The sequence below is a fragment of the Nerophis lumbriciformis genome, linkage group LG24 (genome assembly GCF_033978685.3).
Source record: "Nerophis lumbriciformis linkage group LG24, RoL_Nlum_v2.1, whole genome shotgun sequence".
Lineage (NCBI taxonomy): Eukaryota > Metazoa > Chordata > Actinopteri > Syngnathiformes > Syngnathidae > Nerophis > Nerophis lumbriciformis.
The window spans coordinates 40,968,221-40,995,192 of record NC_084571.2 but is presented as its reverse complement, the minus strand read 5'-3'; the positions used below and the strand labels follow the sequence as shown (position 1 = coordinate 40,995,192).

Here is a 26,972-nt window from a genome sequence, read left to right as displayed (position 1 = left end):
ATAGACCTTACCGGGAAGGCTGAGGAGTGTGATCCCACGATAGTTAGAACACACCCTCCGGTTCCCCTTCTTAAAGAGAGGAACCACCACCCCGGTCTGCCAATCCAGAGGTACCGCCCCCGATGTCCACGCGATGCTGCAGAGTCTTGTCAACCAAGACAGCCCCACAGCATCCAGAGCCTTAAGGAACTCCGGGCGGATCTCATCCACCCCCGGGGCCTTGCCACCGAGGAGCTTTTTAACTACCTCAGCAACCTCAGCCCCAGAAATAGAAGAGCCCACCACAGATTCCCCAGGCACTGCTTCCTCATAGGAAGACGTGTTGGTGGGATTGAGGAGGTCTTCGAAGTATTCCCTCCACCGATCCACAACATCTGCAGTCGAGGTCAGCAGAACACCATCCCCACCATACACGGTGTTGACACTGCACTGCTTCCCCTTCCTGAAGCGGCAGATGGTGCAAATTGAGTCACTTTATATTTTTGTCACAAACACCAAAAATGAAAGAAACTCACAAAAATTGGCGTTAAAAAAAACATAAACATAAATAAAGTAATTTGACAAATATACATGAATATTCTTTTTACTGTGATGGTAGAATCTCTCGTTGAATATTCTGAACTCCTGCTTTCATGCCAGTGCTGTATATAGCAAACTGCTGCTAACTGGAGGTGTGCCAGGCATAGCGTGCTTCTTAGGACACAGTTAAATCTCTATTGGAATGTTCTCAACTCCTGTTTCCATGCTAGTGTTAAAACTTAGCATCCCATCAGGGACGTCATGTTGTACGCCTTTGGGACAGCAAAGTATTTGAGACTGAATCAACAGCGCCTCTGGTGGTTGCACACAAGCATTGCACTCCTTTTGGGCCTTAATTACATCTAAACACAACGAATCAACAATCGGCCTCGGAAGTAAATTAGCACCAGAGGTGGGACCAAGTCATTGTTTTGCAAGTCACAAGTAAGTCTCAAGTCTTTGCCCTCAAGTCCGAGTCAAGTCCCGAGTCAAGACAGGCAAGCCCCGAGTCAAGTCCAAAGTCAAGACTGGAAAGTCTCAAGTCAAGTCCTAAGTCCTGCATTTTGAGTCCTTTCAAGTCCTTTTAACCACAGACTAATATATTAACACAGATTGTGTATGCTTTTCAAACGCTGTATTTATTTATTAAAACAAGTGCATTTTAAATTGCAGGAAAGAAAATTGTGCTGACATTGCACTTTATAATAGCACTATTAACCAGTCATTTTAAACATTAACTCATTCCTTTACAGAACAAACACATTGAAAAATAAAGTGCAAATGTACTTATTTGTACAAAAGTGTTAACAATGAAAAAACATGACATATACGTGAACATAACAAAAAAGTTGTACTTTTTATATGTCAGGGCCCTATGCTGCATTGCATTTGCAAAAGACCAAATTAGCCAAGAGTCTGTCAGTCATTTGTGCACGATGGGGGCGTAGTATGATGCCACCATGGCTGAAAACTCGCTCCACTGGAGCACTGGAGGCAGGCACTGCCAAGACTCTCATGGCCACTCGGAACAGTGAAGGAAGAGTCTTCATGTTCAATGCCCAGAACAAAAGTGGGGAGAGAGTTTTTTTGGGTTGGTGCACTACTTGTAAGTGTATCTTGTGTTTTTTATGTTGATTTAATTAAAAAAAGAAAAAAGAAAAAAAAATTATTTCTTGTGCGGCCCGATACCAATCGATCCACGGACCAGTACCGGGCCGCGGCCCGGTGGTTGGGGACCACTGAGGTAAACAACCAACAGTATGTCAGAAAGCTAGCTAAAACGGTACACATATTCATAATATAGTATACATTTTAACTGACCTTTATTTGACTATTTTTGTCTTTTTTTAGGTGGCTAAAATACGCGGTGCTGCTGACCGCCGTCTGTAACGTTACGTGTGATATATTGACTAACGTAACCCTGCTTAAAAAAAAATCACTGAACAAAAAGTATGAATAAGGTAGTGAACTGCAACAGATTCCCGTGTTTGCAATAACGTTATAACGTTAGCAGTGAGTTTACAGCCTCACTGATTTAACTACACAGCAAATAAAAGTCACGTTACTTAGCCAATAAACGTTATCTTACATTCAAAACTTACCCTTCTTTGTGCAACTTCAAATGCCGGACGAAGTTGGAAGTTGTTGCCTCTCCATCAGTCATTTTAGAACCGCATGTGTTGCATACTGCAAACCGTTTTGTGTTGACCACCTCGTAATTTTTATACCCATACAAAATTATTTTAGGCATCATTTTTTGTTCACTGGCGTGTGGTTTGGACATGTCTTCTTCGTTGGTTGTCCTGCAATTTGATTGGATGAATGCTGTGTGATGAAAGCAAAGTAGATGTAATTTGATTGGCTGTTGTACTGAGAGCACACCAGCTGACACACGCAACGCTGATAGACAAGTACACAATGAAAAATACGGAGCGCTCCCGAATAACTTTTTCATCTTTGGGTTTTGGGGAAAGTAGCAAGTCATGTCAAGTCATGTCAATTCAAAAGGCTCAAGTCCAAGTGAAGTCACAAGTCATTGATGTTAAAGTCTAAGTCGAGTTGCAAGTCTTTTTTACATTTTGTCAAGTCGAGTCTAAAGTCATCAAATTCATGACTCGAGTCTGACTCGAGTCCAAGTCATGTGACTCGAGTCCACACCTCTGGTAGTCAATCACAAGGGTCAGTTCAATATGTACAAATGCTGCCATCTCGTGGTTGCAGAAGGTTTTACAGCTGGATCTGTGTGTGTGTGTGTGTGTGCTTGTCTGTGCGCACACAGCTGGGCTCGTGGATAGGCTTCAGCGTGATGACGCAATGTGTCCCCGTGGCTCTCTTCACCGTGGTGGCCTTGGTCCAGATGAGCGTGTGGGCTCGAGGGAAACACCGCGGCTACTTGAAGGAGTTTAAGGATTATCCCACCCTGCGCTCCTCAATGCTGCCCTTCATCCTTTAGGGCAGGGACCACCCCTGCTCCTTCCAGTCCAAGCTTGAGGCAGACTTGGGCTGGTTCAAAGTCTTAATTGACTGTTGTTGACAAGAAGATGCATTTAAAAAAAAAAAAGGTAATTGTCTTCTATTCAGATTTTCGCAGCAGACCCATGTGTGACCGTGGTCATCAAGTACACGCTATGATCATTTTTGGTGCATTTTGGGGGTTCAGAACCAAGTTTCCAACTAAACTTTGGGGGGGGGAAAGGAAAGGAAGTCACATGTTTTTAGTACAGTATTTGTAAGTTCTTTGGATTTATTTCTGTACCGATGTGAGTCATAGTTTGCTTACAGACATCTGTGATAAAACATTTGAAATGATTCTACCAACTAAGGCTGAATGAAGGCTTTTATTTTTGAAGGACTGCTTGAAGTGAACTTCAGCCTGTGGAATGTTACATACTTCCAAGTGTCTTCTTTGGAGGACACAAACACAAACACACGAATGCTAACAAATATTGCATCTGTTGTATTATTAAACAGGTAAGTACAAAAACAAGGAAGTGTTAGCAGCTACTGCAGGAACTCGGGGGTTTTACCTGCGTCTTTTTGGGAAGGTGCCATCTCGGATGAGTTGGAAGAAGGTTCCGATTTGAGTCCAAAGTGCAGCACTTCACGGTCAGTGAGGAAGAAAGGAAGTCCACAAGGTGCACGCCCATGGCTTCAAGATGCAGAGTGTGGCTCTTCTTAAAGGGCCAGCGCTCCTCCTATGCGCGAGGGTGGAATGAGGCTCATGAGAGGTAGGATGAACGTCTTAAAAGTCTCACACTCTTCTCCCTCCTTCATCCGTATATTGTCTGGTGTGCCTTAAAGGTCCTCACACTCCAGGAAGTGGGTCCTCTGGAGCACCTTGATGTGACGCTCGTAGATTTTGAGTGCAGGGCCGAGGCGGATGGACAGGCCCGTCAGCACGTCGCTGCGCTGCATGAGGAGCAAAGACTTGCCGTCTATCTCCTGTTGGGTAGGGAGAAACACACATCTTGTAAACGACATCACGTCTTGCTTCACAGGACTGTAACATTTCATTCAGGGGCAGGGGGAGTGGTTTCATTTGTCTAAACGCAGGGGTCGGCAACCCAAAAATGTTTAAAGAGCCGTATTGGACCAAAAATATAAAAAAAAGTAATCTGCCTGGAGCCACAAAAAATTAAAAGACTTATATACCGTATTTTCCGCACTATTAGCCGCACCTAAAAACCACAAATTTACTCAAAAGCTGACAGTGCGCCTTATAACCCGGTGTGCTTTATATATGGATAAATATTAAGATTCATTTTCATAAAGTTTCGGTCTCGCAACTTCGGTAAACAGCCGCCATCTTTTTTCCCGGTAGAACAGGAAGCGCTTCTTCTTCTACGCAAGCAACCGCCAAGGTAAGCACCCGCCCCCATAGAACAGAAAGCGCTTCTTCTTCTACTGTAAGCAACCACCCGCCCGCGTAGAAGAAGAAAAAGCGCGCGGATATTATCATTTCCTTTGTGTGTTTACATCTGTAAAGACCACAAAATGGCTCCTACAAAGCGACAGGGATCCGGTTCATGAAAAGACGCAATCTCTCCATCCGCACACGGATTACTATTTCACAGCAACTGATATTCCTGTGAACCGCACTGTGGATACAACGGGAGCACGTACGGTGAATATTCGCACCACAGGGAATGAGAAGTCATCCTTCACTGTGGTTCTAGCTTGCCATGCTAATGGCCAGAAACTTCCACCCATGGTGATATTCAAAAGGAAGACCTTGCCAAAAGAGACCTTTCCAGCCGGCGTCATCATAAAAGCTAACTCGAAGGGATGGATGAAGAAAAGATGAGCGAGTGGTTAAGGTAAGTTTAAGTTTACGCGAAGAGGCCGGGTGGCTTTTTTCACGCAGCTTCGTCCATGTTGATATACGACTCCATGCGCGCCCACATCACGCTGGTTTTAATATATTATTAAAGTTTGACTGACCTATTTGACTGTTTTTTTGACATTCCTTTAGCGCAGTTAGATGCGGCTTACAACACGGGGCGGCTTATAGGTGGACAAAGTTTTGAAATATGCCGTTCATTGAAGGCGCGGCTTATAACCCAGGGCGCCTTATGGTGCGGAAAATACGGTACTGTAAAAAGTGTTTATACTGTTTGTACTTTCAATGAACAAATTGAAGTCTTGTGAAAGGTTGACAGGATAACTGGCATTAACTGTCAAAATAATGTCAAACTATTGAAGTTAGCTTACAGAATTAACATGTCAATCAACCCATATGATTTTTGCTGTAATATTTTTGTTTTGAAAAGTCACTGTGACTGATAGAAAAGTGATGGTTTTAGCAACATTTTAACCTGTCTGAATGCAATCAATCATTTTGCGTCGGGCCTGAACCCCCCACCAGGACTTTGTCCTGGACCTACCGGGGCCTGCGGCCCCTGGACCCTGGCTACTAGGTTATTCTGATTTCAAAAGTTGGCAGGTATGCCAATGTTCCCTCTAATTGTTCATGTGTGTGAGCAAAGGCAAAAAGTCCCTGAGCATTGAGTGGAGCCCATGTGAGCAACATCAGACGTGCACACTGTGGCTACACCTGCAGCACACCTGTCCCAAACCTGACTAAATAACAAGTTACATCTCCATCCATCCATCCATTTTCTACCGCTTGTCCCTTTCGGGGTCGCTGGAGCCTATCTCAGCTGCATTCGGGCAGAAAGCGGGGTACACCCTGGACAAGTCCCCACCTCATCGTAGGGCCAACACAGATAGACAGACAACATTCTCTTATTATTAGAATAAAATGAAAGCAGTCATTTCCATGAGGTTATTTTCTAATATAAGTATTTAGGCCCACTTACAATGACAACAACAACAAATATTGTTTTTCATGAACTGTGTACTTGTATTGTTTGTCTGGGCGGAGGTCCTGCTTTGGAAATAATTTGTACCCCTTTCAGACATTGCATTTAGTTCCCATTAAAACATTCACATGTTGCACAATGAGATGTAAGCAGGGGATCATGTGTACATTCCTGCAACTTCCTGTTTGTAAATAATATATTTTTATTAGAATTTATTTCATATACTAACAGCATTTCATGATTAATATTTATAAATGAAGATTCTTAATAAATGACACTAGAATAAGCACACATTTGATTGGTAAATCATAGTGTAACCACCTGGAATGACACTTTATGTGTGGTGTTGGAGTTGTCCGACTTTTTGTGTGTCTGTAAACGCATCACTGGCTAAGTGCCATATGTGCATGTGTTGGCGCAAGTGAGAAAGAGCGAGCGGCTCCTGTTGATATAACAAAGTTGCTTTTGGTCTGGTTTGTGCTGCAGAAAATGACCAGTTTTGCTAGATATAATTTTTTTTACTAATGATTTTTGCTGTAATATTTTTGTTTTGAAAAGTCACTGTGACTGATAGAAAAGTGATGGTTTTAGCAACATTTTAACCTGTCTGAATGCAATCAATCATTTTGCATTGGACCCTGGCTACTAGGTTTTTCTGATTTCAAAAGTTGGCAGGTATGCTAATTGTGTAGTAATGACATGAGACAGTAATCTGGGCCAACATGTCAATAAGGACACAATAAAAGCTGCATCGAGCACCAACCTGCACCCTGAAGGCCAGTGCCTGCTCTGGAAAGCCAGCCTCGGAGAAGTAAGTGACCACGTCTGCCACGCTCCACTGCAGCAAGTTCTGACTCATCTTCTCCTTCTTCACCGAGCTGCCAGGAGACGTGTATTACAAGACAAAGAAAACATCTCATTTGTGACGACGGGACACTCACACGTCTTGGCTTTGATCACCGTTCACCAGGACGTTGTTGGTCTGTGGGAAGGAGGACGGCGTCTCTGCGTTCTTCTTCAAGGTGCCTGTTCAACACACTTTGTTATTCCACACACCAATAACAGGTCACAATGTGTTTGGGAGTACAACATCTCTCATGATGAGATGTTCTCCTGTCATGTGACCAGGCTCATAAACGCTGACATGTCACATCTTTTACGTGCTTTTCTCACATAACGACAATGAATATTGCCATCAATTACTAACAAACTCAAGCACACTTTTTGCTTCAAATGTGCTCATCTTCAACCTACAACATACCTGCCAACTTTTGAAATCAGAAAAACCTAGTAGCCAGGGTCCAGGGGCCGCAGGCCCCGGTAGGTCCAGGACAAAGTCCTGGTGGAGGGTTCAGGGCTTCGCCCCCCGACGCAAAATGATTATTAGCATTCAGACAGGTTAAAATGTTGCTAAAACCATCACTTTTCTATCAGTCACAGTGACTTTTCAAAACAAAAATATTACAGCAAAAATCATATGGGTTGATTGACATGTTTATTCTGTAAGCTAACTTCAATAGTTTTAAATTATTTTGACAGTTAATGCCAGTTATCCTGTCAACCTTTCACAAGACTTCAATTTGTTAATTGAAAGTATAAACACTTTTTACAGTAAACAAATGGTAAAACAGTACTAAACAATTCCATTAAAAAAAAAAAATTGGTGTCATTATTAACTTTCTGTCCAAGCTTGTATAATCTACTGCCTTGTTCAATTGTAAAAAATATTCTGTGCCTAAAATTCACATTTCTATCACAATTATCATACTGTAAACATGGTAAGCTAACTTCATTAAAATTAATAGTCCTGTCAATAGCATGGAATTACAATTCAAATGTCGTTTTTTTGTAAGCCTTTCAAAAGAATTCAAAATATGAAAAATTAATGCAAATTAATTGAAGCCATCAGACACTTGAAAAGTGGCACATCACATCTCTAATGTAATCATTTGAACTTTTCAACAGAAATAGCACTGCAAAAATATTAAGGACATACTTCTGTATTTTGGTAGTTATGCTGTCAACATTTAACAAGATTTCTTCAACTTGGACTTGAAAGCATAAATAGTATAAACACTTTTAACAGTATAACAGTACTAAACAATTCCAATAGATAACATTGGTGTCATTACCTTTTTGTGGCTAAAATCCAAATTTATTCTATCAGATTGATCATACTGCAAAAATGATATGGTAACTTTATGATAAGTTTACTTGAAGTGGCATAAAACACTGAAAGTGATTGTTCCTATAACCCCTTTCTTTCAAATGTTTGTTCCACTTGTGGCAGTCGGGCACCAGCATACCGTCTTTGACAACTTGAAGTGGCATAAAACACTGAAAGTGATTGTTCCTATAACCCCTTTGTTTTAAATGTTTTATGCCACTTCAAGTTGTCAAAGACGTGCTGTGAAATACAGCCGACAGGATTGCGCACCAAACACGAAGCAAGGCCAAAAGCGCATGCATGGTGCAGGAGAACAAAGGACTTCTTTCATTTAAGGTTTGTGATAAACCATCAAACTCATTCGTTAAAAGGACTCTATAGTAATATAAAGTGAGTTTTTCTGGACATTATCATGCAAGAAAAGTTTATTTTTGGGACCGCGATCACCGCGTAATGATTTTTAAAGGTTGCATTACAAACATTTAACTGTCCCATGTGATCAGCCAGTGCGATTGGAAGTCCATGCTCAATTATTGCCTCCGTAAATAAAACTTCGGCATTTATCACATCCAAAGAATCTGTTTGGGCGACGAAAAACGTTGAAAGTTTTCCACTTGTATCGCTAGCAACGGCATTAGACTTGTGTTTTTTTTGTCCCAACGTGGTCTTTTACATCGCTAATTCCTCCGTGTCCGATCGAAAAATCTTGTCTGCACAAGGTGCAATTCGCCTAGTTTTCACCCTTTTTTTTTTTTAATTAATGAAAAACCGTATTTTTTATCACTGCAACCGTAACCCGGAATAGGTTGATGAAAACCGTACGAATTACGGGAAAACCGGAGTAGTTGGCAGGAATGCTACAAGAAGAAAGACTTCACACTCCCACTCTCATGATATATCACGTCCACCGGGACTTTCTTTCACTCTGTGACAATATCGCCATTTTCACCAGATTTACACTCAATCTAAAGATATAATGTTTAGGAAGATGACTTTAATAATCACTTCTGAAATATTGGTCCCCTCTTTTTAGGGACCAACCGTAAAAACTCTAGTCAAAGATCCTCAATGTGACAGGAATGTGCAACTGCTTTTAAGGACCTAGTTTGAAAATCCTAGTCAAAGATCTTCTATATGACAGGAGAGAGCTGCAGTTTTAAGGACCAACTGCAAAATAGCCCGTCAAAGGTTTTCTATTATGACAGGACTGCTCTGCTTGTTTTTAAGGACCTTCGGTAAAAACTCTAGTCAAAGATCCTCTGTGACAGGAGTGTGCTACTGTTTTTAAGGACCAACTGCAAAAAAAAACTCCTGTCAAAGATCCTCTATATGACAGAAATCATTTACTGTTTTTACTAAGCTACTTGGAAAAAAACCTGTAAAAGATCATCTATGTGACAGGAGTATGCAAATGTTTTAAGGACTTGTTGCAAAAATGCTACACAAAGATCATCTATGTGACAGGCGTATGCGACTGTTTTAAGGACTTGTTAAGAAAATGTTAGATAAAGATCATATATGTGACAGGAGTATGCGACTGTTTTAAGAACTTGTTACAAAAATGATAGAGAAATATAATCTATGTGACAGGAGTATGCGACTGTTTTAAGGACTTATTACAAAAATCCTAGACAAAGATAATCTATGTGACAGGAGTATGCGACTGTTTTAAGGACGTATTACAAACATGCTAAACAAAGATCATCTATGTGACAGGAGTATGCGACTGTTTTAAGGACTTATTACAAAAATCCTAGACAAAGATAATCTATGTGACAGGAGTATGCGACTGTTTTAAGGACGTATTACAAACATGCTAAACAAAGATCATCTATGTGACAGGAGTATGCGACTGTTTTAAGGACGTATTACAAACATGCTAAACAAAGATCATCTATGTGACAGGAGTATGCGACTGTTTTAAGGACTTATTACAAAAATCCTAGACAAAGATCATCTATGTGACAGGAGTATGCGACTGTTTTAAGGACATATTACAAAAATGCTAGACAAAGATCATCTATGTGACAGGAGTATGAGACTGTTTTAAGGACGTATTACAAACATGCTAAACAAAGATCATCTATGTGACAGAAGTATGTGACTGTTTTAAGGACGTATTACAAACATGCTAGACAAAGATCATCTATGTGACGGGAGTATGCGACTGTTTTAAGGACATATTACAAAAATGCTAGACAAAGATCATCTATGTGACAGGAGTATGAGACTGTTTTAAGGACGTATTACAAACATGCTAAACAAAGATCATCTATGTGACAGAAGTATGTGACTGTTTTAAGGACGTATTACAAACATGCTAGACAAAGATCATCTATGTGACAGGCGTATGCGACTGTTTTAAGGACTTGTTAAGAAAATGTTAGATAAAGATCATCTATGTGACCAGTGTATGCGACTCTTTTAAGGACTTATTACAAAAATCCTAGACAAAGATCATATATGTGACAGGAGTATGCGACTGTTTTAAGGACTTGTTACAAAAATGCTAGACAAAGATCATATATGTGACAGGAGTATGCGACTGTTTTAAGGACTTGTTACAAAAATGCTAGACAAAGATCATCTATGTGACAGGAGTATGCGACTGTTTTAAGGACGTATTACAAACATGCTAAACAAAGATCATCTATGTGACAGAGTATGCAACTGTTTTAAGAACTTGTTACAAAAATGCTAGACAAAGATCATCTATGTGACAGGCGTATGCGACTGTTTTAAGGACGTATTACAAACATGCTAAACAAAGATCATCTATGTGACAGGAGTATGCGACTGTTTTAAGAACTTGTTACAAAAATGCTAGAGAAAGATCATCTATGTGACAGGCGTATGCGACTGTTTTAAGGACTTATAAAAATCCTAGACAAAGATCATCTATGTGACAGGAGTATGCAACTGTTTTAAGGACTTGTTACAAAAATGCTAGACAAAGATCATCTATGTGACAGGCATATGCGGCTGTTTTAAGGACTTATTACAAAAATCCTAGACAAAGATCATCTATGTGACAGGCAGGCCCGGCCCTAACCAATCTGGCGCCCTAGGCAAGATTTTAGGTGGCGCCCCCCCACATCGGCAGTGAAGTGTATATACTCACAAGAACCCGAATAGCTTTGTCTTTGACCTTTTTTTTTACTTAAATAAAGCAAATTAACAATCAGAATAGTTAACAAGATAAAAAAATATATATATATGAATATATGAAATACAATATTTTTTACATACACATTGCTTAATTTACATTAATGATGTGCACTTTAACAACTAGGCTTACAACTATACCTAATATATAAAAGGGTGGAAAAGTGACTATTACCTGCAGGGCAAACATTAGCTAACCAGAAGGCAATAACAATGTAAACAAAAAACACCTGCTTAAAAGATCTAATACAAATGTCCCTGAGGAATGTAAGGTGGGAGTACTGTAATTACCTAACGTTACATTATTATTTTCCATAACAATTTAGCCCCCTCCACAATATTAACCCGACGTTAAAACAGAACTAGCTATTTATTGATTAGCAATTGCCGAATCATGTAACATTAGCTTAATGCTAAAAAGCCAGGTTACTATCACATTCTGTAATAGACGAATAATTTCATAATTTTTCTACTCCTCTTCTTTTCTCTTTTTTCTTCCCTGGGCACCTGACAGTTTTGGCCGTTTTGACATCTTGTGTTGATTTTTTGATGTGGTGACGTCCAAAAAGAGTCATGATACCGGAAGGGAGGGGGCGCACCGTGCGGGGGGGGGGGGGCGTAATGTTGTAACAAATAATATTTCTATTAAATAGGCTTTACTTTGCATTTTAATTAACGTGGGATTATTTTTTGTATTTAGAAATAATAGTACCAACTTTTTTTTTCTTTTCTCCAACATTTGTGGCACTGGCGTGGCGCCCCCTGATGGACGGCGCCCTTAGCATTTGCCTATACGGCCTATGCCACGGGCCGGCCCTGGTGACAGGAGTATGCGACTGTTTTAAGGACGTATTACAAACATGCTAGACAAAGATCATCTATGTGACAGGAGTATGCGACTGTTTTAAGGACGTATTACAAACATGCTAGACAAAGATCATCTATATGACGGGACTGGGAAGTGTGCAGCTGTATTGAAGGACCGACTGCCAAAAAAACTCCTGTCAAAGATCCTCTATAGTGATCTATTAGCATTTGAGCTCTTATTTGTAACATTTGTGTACATTCCTAAGCAGTTTTTAAGAGGTGAAAGGTGTTGACTCACAATCATCTGACGATGACAAAACCTGGGCGCGTCCCTCGGACACATCTGCGCTCCTCTCCTGCAGGGAATACATGAGGAAGTAGGGAATGAGGGAATAAGGAGACAATGAGGACGTGGAAAGGCTGAGGGTCTTTACCAGTTGTGCTGCGTAGTCCGGGACCAGCTGGTCTGACAGAGGACTGCCGCCCTCCTTCTTGTCTTCTTTCTGCACCTCAGGGTGGACTACTGCTGACAAGAAGGCATTGGAATGGATCCCATAGGAGACTAAATCCTTTCTAGTCCGTCAGTACCTTTGTGGGTCTGCATGCCCGGGGGTCCTGGGTCCTGGCGCTCCACAGGGCCGGCGGCGGCGGCACCATAAGACCATTCATTGTGTGGGAGGGTCCGGGGGCTGGAGGGGGGCAAGGAGCTGGGCCTCGTACCAGCACTCTGGAAAAACACGCAGTCCAGGCCCGAGCCGGGGGGACCGCCGGGACCGGGCCGAGGGCCAGACGGGGAGCAGGGGGCGGAGGCCGCTCGCACCCCCCCCACCTGCGTGGCCGGGACTTGGCACGCAGGGCCCGGGGAGGGTCCGTAGTGTCTGTCCCGGCTCTCGTCTCCCCCCTCCTCATCTGCATTACTGTCTGTGTCCATCGCCATGGAGATGTCCGCCTGCAGGGGACAAACATGACGTCATCATCGTCCATTCTGCTCATGGCCACCAGGGGGCAGCGTGCTGTATTTATCATGCGAGCTTCCTGCACTCGATATGATCAGCACATGTGCACATTTTTAACCAAAGAAAAAGTTCAAATACAGAAAATAGATTTGTAGCAGTTTAATGAACACATGATTATTCATTTTTAAATTATTATTTTTATCCGTTATCAAAATAAGTGAAGCTGACCACATGCTTCCAATCAGATTGCGATGAAAAAACTATTTATGCATCTGGAGGCATATTTGCATGGTATCTGGGTACTAGAGATGCGCGGTTTGCGGGCACAACCGCGGAGTCCGCGGATTATCCGCGGATCGGGCGGATGAAATTTAAAAAAAATTAGATTTTATCCGCGGGTCGGGTCGGGTGGTTGAAATAAAAAAAAATTAGATTTTAAATAGATTCAGGCAAGTGGCAGTTAAACCAATTCGGAAATATATATACCGTATTTTCCGCACTATAAGCCGCACCTAAAAAACACAAATTTTCACAAAAGCTGACAGTGCGGCTTATAACCCGGTGCGCCTTATATATGGATTAATATAAATATTTATTTTCATAAAGTTTCGGTCTCGCAACTACGGTAAACAGCCGCCATCTTTTTTCCCCGTAGAAGAGGAAGCGCTTCTTCTTCTACGCAAGCAACCGCCAAGGAAAGCACCCGCCCCCGTAGAAGAGGAAGCGCTTCTTCTTCTACGGTAAGCAACCACCCGCCCCCGTAGAAGAAGAAGCGTGCGGGTATTACGTTTCATTTCCTTTGTGTGTTTACATCTGTAAAGACCACAAAATGGCTCCTACTAAGCGACAGGTTTCCGGTTCATGAAAAGACGCAATCTCTCCATCCGCACACGGACTACTATTTCACAGCAACTGCCTAAAGACTTTCAAGAAAAGCTGGCTACTTTCTGTGCATATTGTAAAAACAAGATAGCTGAAAAAAAGATCCGGCCAGAGAACATTATCAACATGGACGAGGTTCCACTGACTTTTGATATTCCTGTGAACCGCACTGTGGATACAACGGGAGCACGTACGGTGAATATTCGCACCACAGGGAATGAGAAGTCATCCTTCACTGTGGTTCTAGCTTGCCATGCTAATGGCCAGAAACTTCCACCCATGGTGATATTCAAAAGGAAGACCTTGCCAAAAGAGACCTTTCCAGCCGGCGTCATCATAAAAGCTAACTCGAAGGGATGGATGAAGAAAAGATGAGCGAGTGGTTAAGGTAAGTTTAAGTTTACGCGAAGAGGCCGGGTGGCTTTTTTCACGCAGCTCTGTCCATGTTGATATACGTATGTTTGTGATTGCACATTTGCGTACATTTTGGGAGTGAACAGAGTTGTTAGAACGCTGGTTTTTAATATATTATTAAAGTTTGACTGACCTATCTGACTGTTTTTTTGACATTCCTTTAGCGCAGTTAGATGCGGCTTACAACACGGGGCGTCTTATAGGTGGACAAAGTTTTGAAATATGCCGTTCATTGAAGGCGCGGCTTTTAACCCAGGGCGTCTTATGGTGCGGAAAATACGGTATACTGTATTTATCATGCTAGCTTCCTGCACTCTATATGATCAGCACATGTGCACATTTTTAACCAAAGAAAAAGTTCAAATACAGAAAATAGATTTGTAACACTTTAATGAACACATGATTATTCATTTTTAAATTATTATTTTTATCTGTCATCTAGTGATGAGTCCGGCAACACCGATGCATCGGCGCATGCGTCGAGCTCATAGAGCAAAACCCTGTGTCGGTGCGCGTACCGCTTTTAGAAAGTCACGTGACCGATCATGAGCTGTTTTGGTCACGTGACCGATCATGAGCTGTTTTGGTCACGTGACCGATACGCCAACTGTGTCGCCTCCTCTGTGCCCTGTGAGCGGCTCTTTTCTACAGCCGGAGAAATAATAACTAAGAAGAGAAAGCGTCTAAAATTGAATACGTTGGAAAAACTGTTTTTTAAAAAAAATAAAAATGTGTAAAAAAATAATAATAATAATTTCCAGGTCCACAAGCATCCTCATTCACAACACGTTCTCTTAGATGTCCATGTTATGATACATGTTCACATTATTTATTGACTGTATCTAAAAAAGACAAAAAATATATTTTTATTTAAATGAAGTTATGAAATAATCCTAAATGAAATACAATGACTTGGTTTATATTATTGTATACCGTATTTTCCGCACTATAAGGCGCACCTAAAAACCACAAATGTTCTCAAAAGCTGACAGTGCGCCTTATAACCCGGTGCGCTTTATATATGGATAAATATTAAGATTCATTTTCATAAAGTTTCGGTCTCGCAACTTCGGTAAACAGCCGCCATCTTTTTTCCCGGTAGAACAGGAAGCGCTTCTTCTTCTACGCAAGCAACCGCCAAGGTAAGCACCCGCCCCCATAGAACAGGAAGCGCTTCTTCTTCTACTGTAAGCAACCACCCGCCCGCGTAGAAGAAGAAAAAGCGCGCGGATATACCGTACGTTTCATTTCCTTTGTGTGTTTACATCTGTAAAGACCACAAAATGGCTCCTACCAAGTGACAGGGATCCGGTTCATGAAAAGACGCAATCTCTCCATCCGCACACGGATTACTATTTCACAGCAACTGATATTCCTGTGAACCGCACTGTGGATATAACGGGAGCACGTACGGTGAATATTCGCACCACAGGGAATGAGAAGTCATCCTTCACTGTGGTTCTAGCTTGCCATGCTAATGGCCAGAAACTTCCACCCATGGTGATATTCAAAAGGAAGACCTTGCCAAAAGAGACCTTTCCAGCCGGCGTCATCATAAAAGCTAACTCGAAGGGATGGATGAAGAAAAGATGAGCGAGTGGTTAAGGTAAGTTTAAGTTTACGCGAAGAGGCCGGGTGGCTTTTTTCAGCAGCTCCGTCCATGTTGATATACGACTCCATGACTGTTTTTTTGACATTCCTTTAGCGCAGTTAGATGCGGCTTACAACACGGGGCGGCTTATGGGTGGACAAAGTTTTGAAATATGCCGTTAATTGAAGGCACGGCTTATAACCCAGGGCGCCTTATGGTGCGGAAAATACGGTATACTAGGTCAGTGGTTCTCAACCTTTTTTCAGCAATGTACCCCCTCGGAATTTTTTTTTAATTCAAGTACCCCCTAATCAGAGCAAAGCATTTTTGGTTGAAAAAAAAAAAGATAAAGAAGTCAAATACAGCACTATGTCATCAGTTTCTGATTTATTAAATTGTATAACAGTGCAAAATATTGCTCATTTGTAGTGGTCTTTCTTGAACTATTTGGAAAAAAAAGATATAAAAATAGCTAAAAATGTGTTGAAAAATAAACAAGTGATTCAATTATAAATAAAGATTTCTACACCTAGAAGTAATAATCAACTTAAAGTGCCCTCTTTGGGGATTGTAATAGAGATCCATCTGGATGCATGAACTTAATTCTAAACATTTATTCTCAAAAAAAAAAATCTTTAACATCAATATTTATGGAACATGTCCACAAAAAATCTAGCTGTCAACACTGAATATTGCATTGTTGCATTTCTTTTCACACTTCTTTTTGACAGACATTTTAGTGACAAACCTGAGCTTGTGCTTCACTGAGTTTATGAACTTACATTCATATTTTGTTGAAGTATTATTCAATAAATATGTTTATAAAGGATTTTTGAATTGTTGCTATTTTTAGAATATTTTTTTAAAATCTCACGTACCCCTTGGCATACCTTCAAGTACCCCCAGGGGTTCGCGTACCCCCATTTGAGAACCACTGTACTAGGGCATCAAATCAGTGTCAGTTGAGTCGGTCCATAGGTTGCCTGTAGGGATTTTTAATGTCCAGCAGATGTCAGTATTTAGTGACACAGTATCGACACAGTATCAATACAGTTTTGCAATGTGTCGAAACGCTTCATGACGCCTCATCAACCCACCACTACTCTGTTTATTGCACTTCTGAGTGTTGGATTGCATTGTTATGGTATCACTGTGTATTGTTTTGTTGGATTGATTCATTAAAAAAAATAAAAATAAATAAATAAATTATTTTTTTTTAAATCGATTTTTAAAAAATGACAATCGATTCTGAATTGCACAACGTGAGAATAGCGATTCGAATCGATTTTTTCCCACACCCCTATTGGTTATGCTTTTAAGTCATATCCAGCAATTGCGACTTTTTATCATACTTGCCAACCTTGAGACCTCCGATTTCGGGAGGTGGGGGGAGGGGGTGGGTGTGGTCGGGATGGGACGGGGGCGTGGCTAAAAGGGGAGGAGTATATTTACAGCTAGAATTCACCAAGTCAAGTATTTCATATACCGGTATATATATATATATATATATAAGAAATACTTGACGTTAAGTGAATTCTAGCTATATATATATATATATATATAAAATAAATACTTGAATTTCAGTGTTCATTTATTTACACATATACACACACATAACACTCATCTACTCATTGTTGAGTTAAGGGTTGAATTGTCCATCCTTATTCTATTCTCTGTCACTATTTTTCGAACCATGCTGAACACCCTCTCTGATGATGCATTGATGTGTGGCACGCACAAAAGTGCTTTCATCAAATGCACTAGATGGCAGTATTGTCCTGTTTAAGAGTGTCACAACATTGCTGTTTACCGCAGACGAACTGCTTTACGGTAGACAAAAAAAGTGACTGCTGTTGTTGTGTGTTGTTGCCGCGCTGGGAGGACGTTAATGAAACTGCCTAACAATAAACACACATAAGAAACCAAGAACTCGCCCTCCATCATTCTATAGTTATAACGTGATTGGGCAGGTACTAGAGATGCGTGGTTTGCGGGCACAACCGCGGAGTCCGCGGATTATCCGCGGATCGGGCGGATGAAATAAAAAAAAATTAGATTTTATCCGCGGGTCGGGTCGGGTGGTTGAAATAAAAAAAAATTAGATTTTAAATAGATTCAGGCGGGTGGCAGTTAAACTAATTGGGAAATATATATACATAGTTAAATGTTGTTACCCACATACGAAAAACGAGCAGGCACCTGCAGCATATGCCACAACAGAAGAAGAAAAAAAAAGAGATGGACACTTTTACGGAGCGGAGAAGGGACGCCTCGCCGGGGTCCGGGACCGAGGCCCCTTCCCCCGAGAGGGCCCCACCGGGAGCCGTAGCTGAGGCGATCCGCGAGAAGGGCACGACGCACGTCCAGGGTCACCACCGCGCCCACCGCACCGACACCCCGCCACGGCCGGCGTCACGCGCAGCAGGTAAGCAGCTTACCTGCCCGCCACCCCCGTGGCCGGGGGCTCGTAACAGGGGTCACTCCGCGCGCTCCGCCCGCGCAGCTTACCTGCCCGCCACCCCTGTTGCCGGGGGCGCGTAACAGGGGTCACTCCGCGCGCAGTGCGCTCACGAAAGGGGTGGGGCTCACCCTGGTTGATATAGACAGCAGGACGGTGGCCGTGGACGTCGGAACCCGCTAAGGAGTGTGTAACAACCCACCTGCTGAACCAACTAGCCCTGAAAATGGATGGCGCTGGAGCGTCGGGCCCATATACCCGGCCGTCGCCGGCAGCGAGACGCGCTTGGAGGTGCGCTCAGCGCGGCTCCCATATGATTGCGCACTGGTGTGCGTCTGGGTCGTGACAGCGTGGCACGTGAATGTCTGTGCTGCATTGGATCAGTCTCATTTCTTTAACAGGCAAAAGCTTTATAACCTCACTAATGCCTTGCATCGTCTATATTAGATATATAACAACGGGCGGGTGCGGTTCTGATCAAATGTTACATCGGGTGGATTGCGGATGGTTGACGACTTTCTGATGCGGTTGCGGATGAAATAATTGCCTATGCGCGCATCTCTAGCAGGTACGCTTTTTTATATTGTGGAGGACCTGAGTCCGCCTGAATTTCGGGAGGTTTTCGGGAGAGGCGCTGAATTTCGGGAGTCTCCCGGAAAATCCGGGAGGGTTGGCAAGTATGCTTTTTATTGTCTGCTGAGTTTCATGTTTTCATGATTTCTGCCGGATTTTTTCAATGAAAAAAATGTTGAAGGTTGAAAAACACTGCATTAAAACATGCTTGACGCATAATAAAACATGATCTCAACAAAAAAAACGCGAGGGGACGAAGTAGTTTTAGGGAGAGAAGAGAAGAACCATGGCGTGCTTTGCCTTTTTTGGGGGCCAGGGCGGCTCGTCACAGACTGCGTGTCCACGAGGTGCGCGCCCGCGGCTCCTCCTTCCGCTCCGATGGCCATCGCACAACTTTCACGGCCCACGCCTGAACCAACAATCCCGCGGCTCTCAGCCTTCAACCGCCGCGCCGATGCGCTCCTTGGCCGCGGCGGCCATGCGCGGTGCTTGATGGCGCGCGGGCAGCCAGGCCGGAAAGGGACCGAGGGGAGGTGTTTTTTCTTTGTTTTGCTACAATTCCCTACGAAGTGCGCATGCAGTTGCGGATTGTCGCCATTGTGCGTTTTCTTCTCGGCGAGGCGCGGCTGCAGGAGGGAGGAAAAAATAATAATAAAAAAACCCCCGACTTGCAGCTACACTTTCACTTTGCACAAGCACGATTTCAGGTTAAGACAAAGTGATTACAATGTTTTTTTGCCTCAAAAAACAACAAACTGGTTTTGATCGCAGCTTAACCCACATATCGCACATGCGCACCAGCGACGCAGCGGCGACGCAGGCCGTTACTTCACTTTCTGCTCCCGTGCAACTAACTACGTCCACCATCGCTAATCCACTACAAAGTGTTGTGCGGGACACCCACTATCCCCACTCCCCACTCTCCACTCCCCCGACACGGGACAGACGTGACCGGGCTGAGCAGCAAGCAACCGTGGTCGACTTCTCCCCCGTGCGGAGCGTCATCGAACGTGCATCATGTTCGGTTTGAACGTGACAAAACGTATAAAGTGATGGCATATTTTTTGCTCAAATGTGCACGGAAGTGTCTCTGTAACATTGCAAAACATGTATCCCGCTCACATTATCATCAAACATTATATGTTTACGACTTTTTAACCACGTTGGTAAAATAGGTGGAAGTAAACATGCGTTTCCGGTCCGCCCTGTCAAAATAAAACCCACAAAGAAAAGCGCTCGCGTTGACGGTGACTCAACTTCCGGTTTCGACGCGCACTTCGAGCGCCAGCTTCACCACCCCCCCCTCACCTTACAACCGAACAAACGCAGAGTTTGAGTGTTCGTCAAACGGCCCCTTTTTGTGCTCAAATGGTGGCTGGTGTCGACAGGGACACGTTTTATAAACGGTTTAGGACTTTTTTTAACCACGTTGGTAAAATGGAGGTGGAAATACACGCGCGTTTCCGGTGCGCCCTGTCAAAATAAAACGCACAAAGAAAAGCGCTCGCATTGACGGTGACTGTGACATTCACCCCCACGTACTTCTTAACCACGTTGGTAAAATGAAGATGGGAATACACGTGCGTTTCCGGTGCACCCTGTCAAAATAAATCCAATCCACTTTATTTATATAGCACATTTTAACAACAAAAATGTTTCTAAAGTGCTGCACAACAACATTAAAAACTATATTCAAATATTATCCTTAGCTCCACCAATGATTGAATAAAAACAAAAAAATAAATACATATAAAACCAATATAAAAATAAATATGATTAAAAACGACAGTGACCATGACATTCACCCCACTTCCGGTTTCGACGCCTGCCCCCCCTCCTCCTTCACTCCCACCTTAACGCATAGTTTTTTGTGCTCAAAATGGTGGCTCGTGTCGACAGGGACACGTTTTAAAAGGGCACAGGTGGCGGTTTAAGACTTTTTAAACCATCCATCCATTTTCTACCACTTGTCCCTTTCAGGGTCGCTGGAGCCTATCTCAGCTGCATTCGGGCGGAAGGCGGTGTACACCTTGGACAAGTCGCTATACCCCATCACAGGACCAACACAGATAGAAAAACAACATTCACATACTTTTTAACCACGTTGGTAAAATGAAGGTGGAAAATACACGCGCGTTTCCGTTGCGCCCTGTCAAAATAAAACCCACAAAAAAAAGCGCTCGCGTTGACGGTAACCAATCTGGCGCCCTAGGCAAGATTTTAGGTGGCGCCCCCCCACATCGGCAGTGAAGTGTATATACTCACAAGAACACGAATAGCTTTGTCGTTGACCTTTTTTATTTTATTTACAACTATACCTAATATATAAAGGGGTGGAAAAGTGACTATTACCTGCAGGGCAAACATTAGCTAACCAGAAGGCAATAACAATGTAAACAAAAAACACCTGCTTAAAAGATCTAATACAAATGTCCCTGAGGAATGTAAGGTGGGAGTACTGTAATTACCTAACGTTACATTATTATTTTCCATAACAATTTAGCCCCCTCCACAATATTAACCCGACGTTAAAACAGAACTAGCTATTTATTGATTAGCAATTGCCGAATCATGTAACATTAGCTTAATGCTAAAAAGCCAGGTTACTATCACATTCTGTAACAGACAAATAATTTCATAATTTTTCTCCTCCTCTTCTTTTCTCTTTTTTCTTCCCTGGGCACCTGACAGTTTTGGCCGTTTTGACATCTTGTGTTGATTTTTTGATGTGGTGACGTCCAAAAGGAGTCATGATACGGGAAGGGAGGGGGCACACCGTGCGGGGGGAGGAGGAGGGGGGTGTAATGTTGTAACAAATAATATTTCTATTAAATAGGCTTTACTTTGCATTTTAATTAACGTGGGATTATTTTTTGTATTTAGAAATAATAGTACCAACTTTCTTTTTTTTGGTGTTGTTCTCCAACATTTGTGGCACTGGCGTGGCGCCCCCTGATGGACGGCGCCCTTAGCATTTGCCTATACGGTAGAGATGCGCGGATAGGCAATTATTTCATCCGCAACCGCATCAGAAAGTCGTCAACCATCCGCAATCCACCCGATCTAACATTTGATCAGAACCGCAGCCGCCCGCACCCGCCTGTTGTTATATATCTAATATAGACGATGCAAGGCATTAGTGAGGTTATAAAGCTTTTGCCTGTTAAAGAAAGGAGACTGATCCAATGCAGGACAGACATTCGCGTGCCACGCTGTCACGACCCAAACGCACACCAGTGCGCAATCATATGGGAGCCGCGCAGAGCGCACCTCCAAGCGCGTCTCGCTGCCGGCGACGGCCGGGTATATGGGCCCGACGCTCCAGCGCCATCCATTTTCAGGGCTAGTTGATTCGGCAGGTGGGTTGTTACACACTCCTTAGCGGGTTCCGACTTCCATGGCCACCGTCCTGCTCTCTATATCAACCAGGGTGAGCCCCACCCCTTTCGTGAGCGCACTGCGCGCGGAGTGACCCCTGTTACGCGCCCCCGGCAAAAGGGGTGGCGGGCAGGTAAGCTGCGCGGGTGGAGCGCGCGGAGTGACCCCTGTTACGAGCCCCCGGCCACGGGGGTGGCGGGCAGGTAAGCTGCTTACCTGCTGCGCGTGACGCCGGCCGCGGCGAAGGCGGACGAGGCGGGGTGTCGGTGCGGTGGGCGCGGTGGTGACCCTGGACGTGCGTCGGGCCCTTCTCGCGGATCGCCTCAGCTACGGCTCCCGGTGGGGCCCTCTCGGGGGAAGGGGCCTCGGTCCCGGACCCCGGCGAGGCGTCCCTTCTCCGCTCCGTAAAAGTGTCCATCTCTTTTTTTCTTCTTCTTCTGTTGTGGCATATGCTGCAGGTGCCTGCTCGTTTTTCGTATGTGGGTAACAACATTTAACTATGTATATATATTTCCCAATTGGTTTAACTGCCACCCGCCTGAATCTATTTAAAATCTAATTTTTTTTTATTTCAACCACCCGACCCGACCCGCGGATAAAATCTAATTTTTTTAAATTTCATCCGCCCGATCCGCGGCTAATCCGCGGACTCCGCGGTTGTGCCCGCAAACCGCGCATCTCTAATATATAAATATATATATATATATATATATATATATATATATATATATATATACACACATACATACATACATATATATATATATATATACACATACATACATATATATATATATATATATATATATATATATATATATATATGTCAAGTATTTCATATATATATATATAAGAAATACTTGACTTTCAGTGAATTCTAGCTATAAATATATATTTCTTTTATTGTATATATATATATATATATATATATATATATATATATATATATATATATATATATATATATATATATATATATATATATATATATATATATATATATATATATATATATAAGAAATACTTGAATTTCAGTGTTCATTTATTTACACATATACTTGTTGAGTTAAGGGTTGAATTGTCCATCCTTGTTCTATTCTCTGTCACTATCTTTCTAACCATGCTGAACACCCTCTCTGATGATGCATTGCTGTGTGGCACGCACAAAAGTGCTTTCATCAAATATGCACTAGATGGCAGTATTGTCCTGTTTAAGAGTGTCACAACATTGCTGTTTACGGCAGACGAACTGCTTTAGGTTAGACCAAAACGTGACTGCTGAGTCCGCCTGAATTTCGGGAGATAATTTGTCCCGGGAGGTTTTCGGGAGAGGCGCTGAATTTCGGGAGTCTGCCGGAAAATCCGGGAGGGTTGGCAAGTATGCCGTGACGTTCACTCCACTTCCGGTTTCGACGCGCACTTGGAGCGCCAGCTTGACCCCCACCCCCCCTCTCCACTCCCACCTTACGGCCGAACAAACGCAGAGTTTGGCGTTTGTTAAACGGCCCCTTTTTGTGCTCAAAATGGTGGCTGGTGTCGACACGGACAAGTTTTAAAAACGGCACAGGTGGCGGTTTAGGACTTTTTTTTTTTTAACCACGTTGGTAAAATAGAGGTGGAAATAAAACTGGCGTTTCCGGTACGCCCTCTCAAAATAAAACCCACAAAAGAAGAGCGCTCGCGTTGACGGTGACCGTGACGTTCTCCCCACTTCCGGTTTCGACGCGCACTTCGAGCGCCAGCTTGACTTCACTCCCCACCTTACGGCCGAACAAACGCAGAGTTTGGCGTTTGTTAAACGGCCTCTTTTTTGTGCTCAAAATGGTGGCTGGTGTCGACGCGGACAAGTTTTAAAAAAGGGCGAGTCGAGCACGTTGTAGACGCGCGATAGCAGCGCAGCGTCCAAAAAAAAAAAAAAAAAATGGAGGTTATTTAGCTCACGAGCGCACCTTCTTGCCCCCCCCCCTTCCTCCCTCCCTCCGCGGTAGCGCTCACGCGAGGTCTAACCGCCGCTCCCCGGTTTGCGGCATTCTTTCCTGGGTGCACTCACTGGAACACCCCGCTCTCATAACACACAATAAAAGCGATAAAAAAAATAAAAAAAAGCCGCTTGGTTCAGGCAAGCTAAAACACGTCACCAACCTCCTCGTCATCGTCGTCGTCCGGGTCCGCCGCACCGAGCGCGCTGTCCCCGTTGCTCAAGTCCGAATGACTGGCGTCGTCCGCCGCGCTCTTTGCCGCCGCCACGGCCGCTCCTCCTCCTCCTCCTCCTCCTCCTCCCCCTCCTCCTCCTCCTCCAGTCGCCGACACCGCGTCGTCCTTTTTGCGGCACCTCCGCTGAACCTTGGCGGCGTTGCGGTATGAAATGGAGCCCTTGTAGTTGACTTTGAGCACCGTCTGCTCCCGGATCAGTTTCTCCAGTTCCGCGCACGTCTGGTCGGGCTCGGAGCCGTGGCGCCTGCGGACCATCCGGCAGATCCTCTCCAAGTCCGGCCGGGCTTTCCTGGAGCGCAGGGAGTCGATAGTGTCCAAGATCCACTCTCGGTACTTGGAGTCGGACATTGTTCTCCCTCCGCCGTCTTCGTGGTCGGTGCGTCAAAGCTTGCGTGAGTTACGTTAGTTTAGTTCGGAGAGTCTCGGGAGCCGCGAGTGAGAAGCGGAAACCTTCGCCGCACGCCTGCTCGTGCGCTTAAGGTGGACTGGCGGAGTTGCGAGCAAAACTTTCCCTCCTCCTCCTCCTCCCTCCTCCCTCCTCCTCCTCCTCCCTCTTAAGGTGGAATTGTCGGTCCCGCCATCGTCGACCTGCGCTCACGTCGACGTGTGAAAAAGCGGCCAAAGAAACAACACACACACACAAAGGGACTATAAAGTGACGTCTTCACTCACACTTGTGTGTGGTTGATGATTACTTTCATCATTGTGGAAAAAACACAGCGCATGTTGGGGGAGTTTTTTGTTTTTCTTGACATTAACATACCTGCAATTTTTGGGGGGGAGTCAGAGTTGTATGATGCACACCGCAAGAAAACATGAAAAGGTGTTAGCATTTAGCTAGCATTGCACCACCTCGTTGAGCTGCAGAACCAGTTGTTTCAGCTCTCTCTCTCTGGTTTCCCTGCTCTTCAGGGGATTTTATCAATCAATGTTTATTTATATAGCCCTAAATCACAAGTGTCTCAAAGGGCTGCACAAGACAAAAACGATTTTATTATATATATAGCTATATATATATAGAGAGCTATATATATATATATATATATATATAGCTATCCATGTATCTCTCTCTCTAATGTTTCCCTGCTCTTCAGAGGATTTTATTTATATATATATACATAGTTATATATATATATATATATACACACACATACATATAGCTATATATATATATAGCTATTAGCTATGTTTATATAGATATATATGGCTATATATATATAGCTATATATAGATATATCTATATATAGCTATATATATTTCTAGATATATATAGCTATATACATATAGCTATATCTATCTATCTATCTATATATATCTATAGATATATATGGCTATATATAGCTTTAGATATATATAGCTATATATAGATATACAGTATCTATCTATATATATAGCTATATCTATCTATCTATATATATATATATAGATATATATGGCTATATATAGCTATATATATATAGCTTTAGATATATATAGCTATATATAGATATACAGTATCTAATATATATATATATATATATATATATCGCTATATATAGATATACAGTATATATATATATATATATATATATATATATATATATATATATATAGCTATCCATGTATCTCTCTCTCTGTTTCCCTGCTCTTCAGAGGATTTTATTTATATATATATACATATAGTTATATATATATATATACACACACATACATATAGCTATATATATCTAAAGCTATATATATAGCTATATATAGCCATATATATCTATAGATATATATATATATATATATATATATAGATAGATATAGCTATATATATATATATATAGCTATATCTATCTATCTATATATATATATATATATATATATATATATATATATATATATATATATATATATATATATATATAGATATATATGGCTATATATAGCTATATATATAGCTTTAGATATATATAGCTATATATAGATATACGGTACAGTATCTATCTATATATATATAGCTATATCTATCTATCTATATATATATATATCTATAGATATATATGGCTATATATAGCTATATATATATATATATAGCTCTATATATATATAGCTTTAGATATATATAGCTATATATAGATATACAGTATCTAATATATATATATATATATATCGCTATATATAGATATACAGTATCTATATATATATATATATATCGCTATATATAGATATACAGTATCTATATATATATATATATAGATATATATCGCTATATATAGATATACAGTATCTATATATATATATATATATATAGATATATATATATATATAGATATAGATGTATATACCCATCCATTTTCTACCACTTATTCCCTCCAGGGTCGCGGGAGGCACTGAAGCCTATCTCAGCTACAATCAGGTTGAAGGCGGTGTACACCCTGGACAAGTCGCCACCTCATCACAGGGCCAACACAGATAGACAACATTCACACACTAGGGACCATTTAGTGTTGCCAATCAACCTATCCCCAGGTGCATGTCTTTGGATATATATATATATATATAT

At 42.2% G+C, this 26,972-nt stretch overlaps 2 protein-coding genes across 4 annotated transcripts in view; one reads left to right on the top strand and one right to left on the bottom strand.

Moving 5' to 3' along the window:
- Positions 1-3,222, top strand: part of tecra (trans-2,3-enoyl-CoA reductase a) — a 45,078-nt gene extending 41,856 nt beyond the window's left edge. Inside the window, exon 10 of one of the 3 annotated variants that reach the window (XM_061982083.2) lies at positions 2,798-3,222. In XM_061982083.2, coding sequence (XP_061838067.1) covers positions 2,798-2,925 — 128 coding nt within the window. In that variant the 3' untranslated portion in view covers positions 2,926-3,222. The remainder of the gene's footprint in view (positions 1-2,797) is intronic. The other 2 variants (XM_061982082.1, XM_061982081.1) reach the window with 2 other exon arrangements.
- Positions 3,223-3,619: 397 nt separating this feature from the next.
- samd1a (sterile alpha motif domain containing 1a) lies at positions 3,620-24,970 on the bottom strand. Its single transcript, XM_061982080.1, has 7 exons — positions 24,374-24,970; positions 12,568-12,928; positions 12,414-12,502; positions 12,278-12,335; positions 6,782-6,866; positions 6,604-6,718; positions 3,620-3,960 (listed from the first exon to the last, which is right to left on the bottom strand). The coding sequence occupies exons 1-7, from the start codon at positions 24,791-24,793 to the stop codon at positions 3,814-3,816; spliced, it is 1,275 nt and encodes a 424-aa protein (XP_061838064.1). The 5' UTR covers positions 24,794-24,970; the 3' UTR covers positions 3,620-3,813.
- Positions 24,971-26,972: the final 2,002 nt, after the last annotated feature.

Bases quoted from the DNA above. Each gene is read 5' to 3' on its own strand.
- samd1a (XM_061982080.1), bottom strand. From the start codon at position 24,793: ATGTCCGACTCCAAGTACCGAGAGTGGATCTTGGACACTATCGACTCC. The intron at 12,503-12,567 runs GTACTGACGGAC...TCTTGTCAGCAG, and splicing joins GGGCATGCAGACCCACAAAG to TAGTCCACCCTGAGGTGCAG. The intron at 12,336-12,413 runs GTAAAGACCCTC...TATTCCCTGCAG, and splicing joins CGGACTACGCAGCACAACTG to GAGAGGAGCGCAGATGTGTC.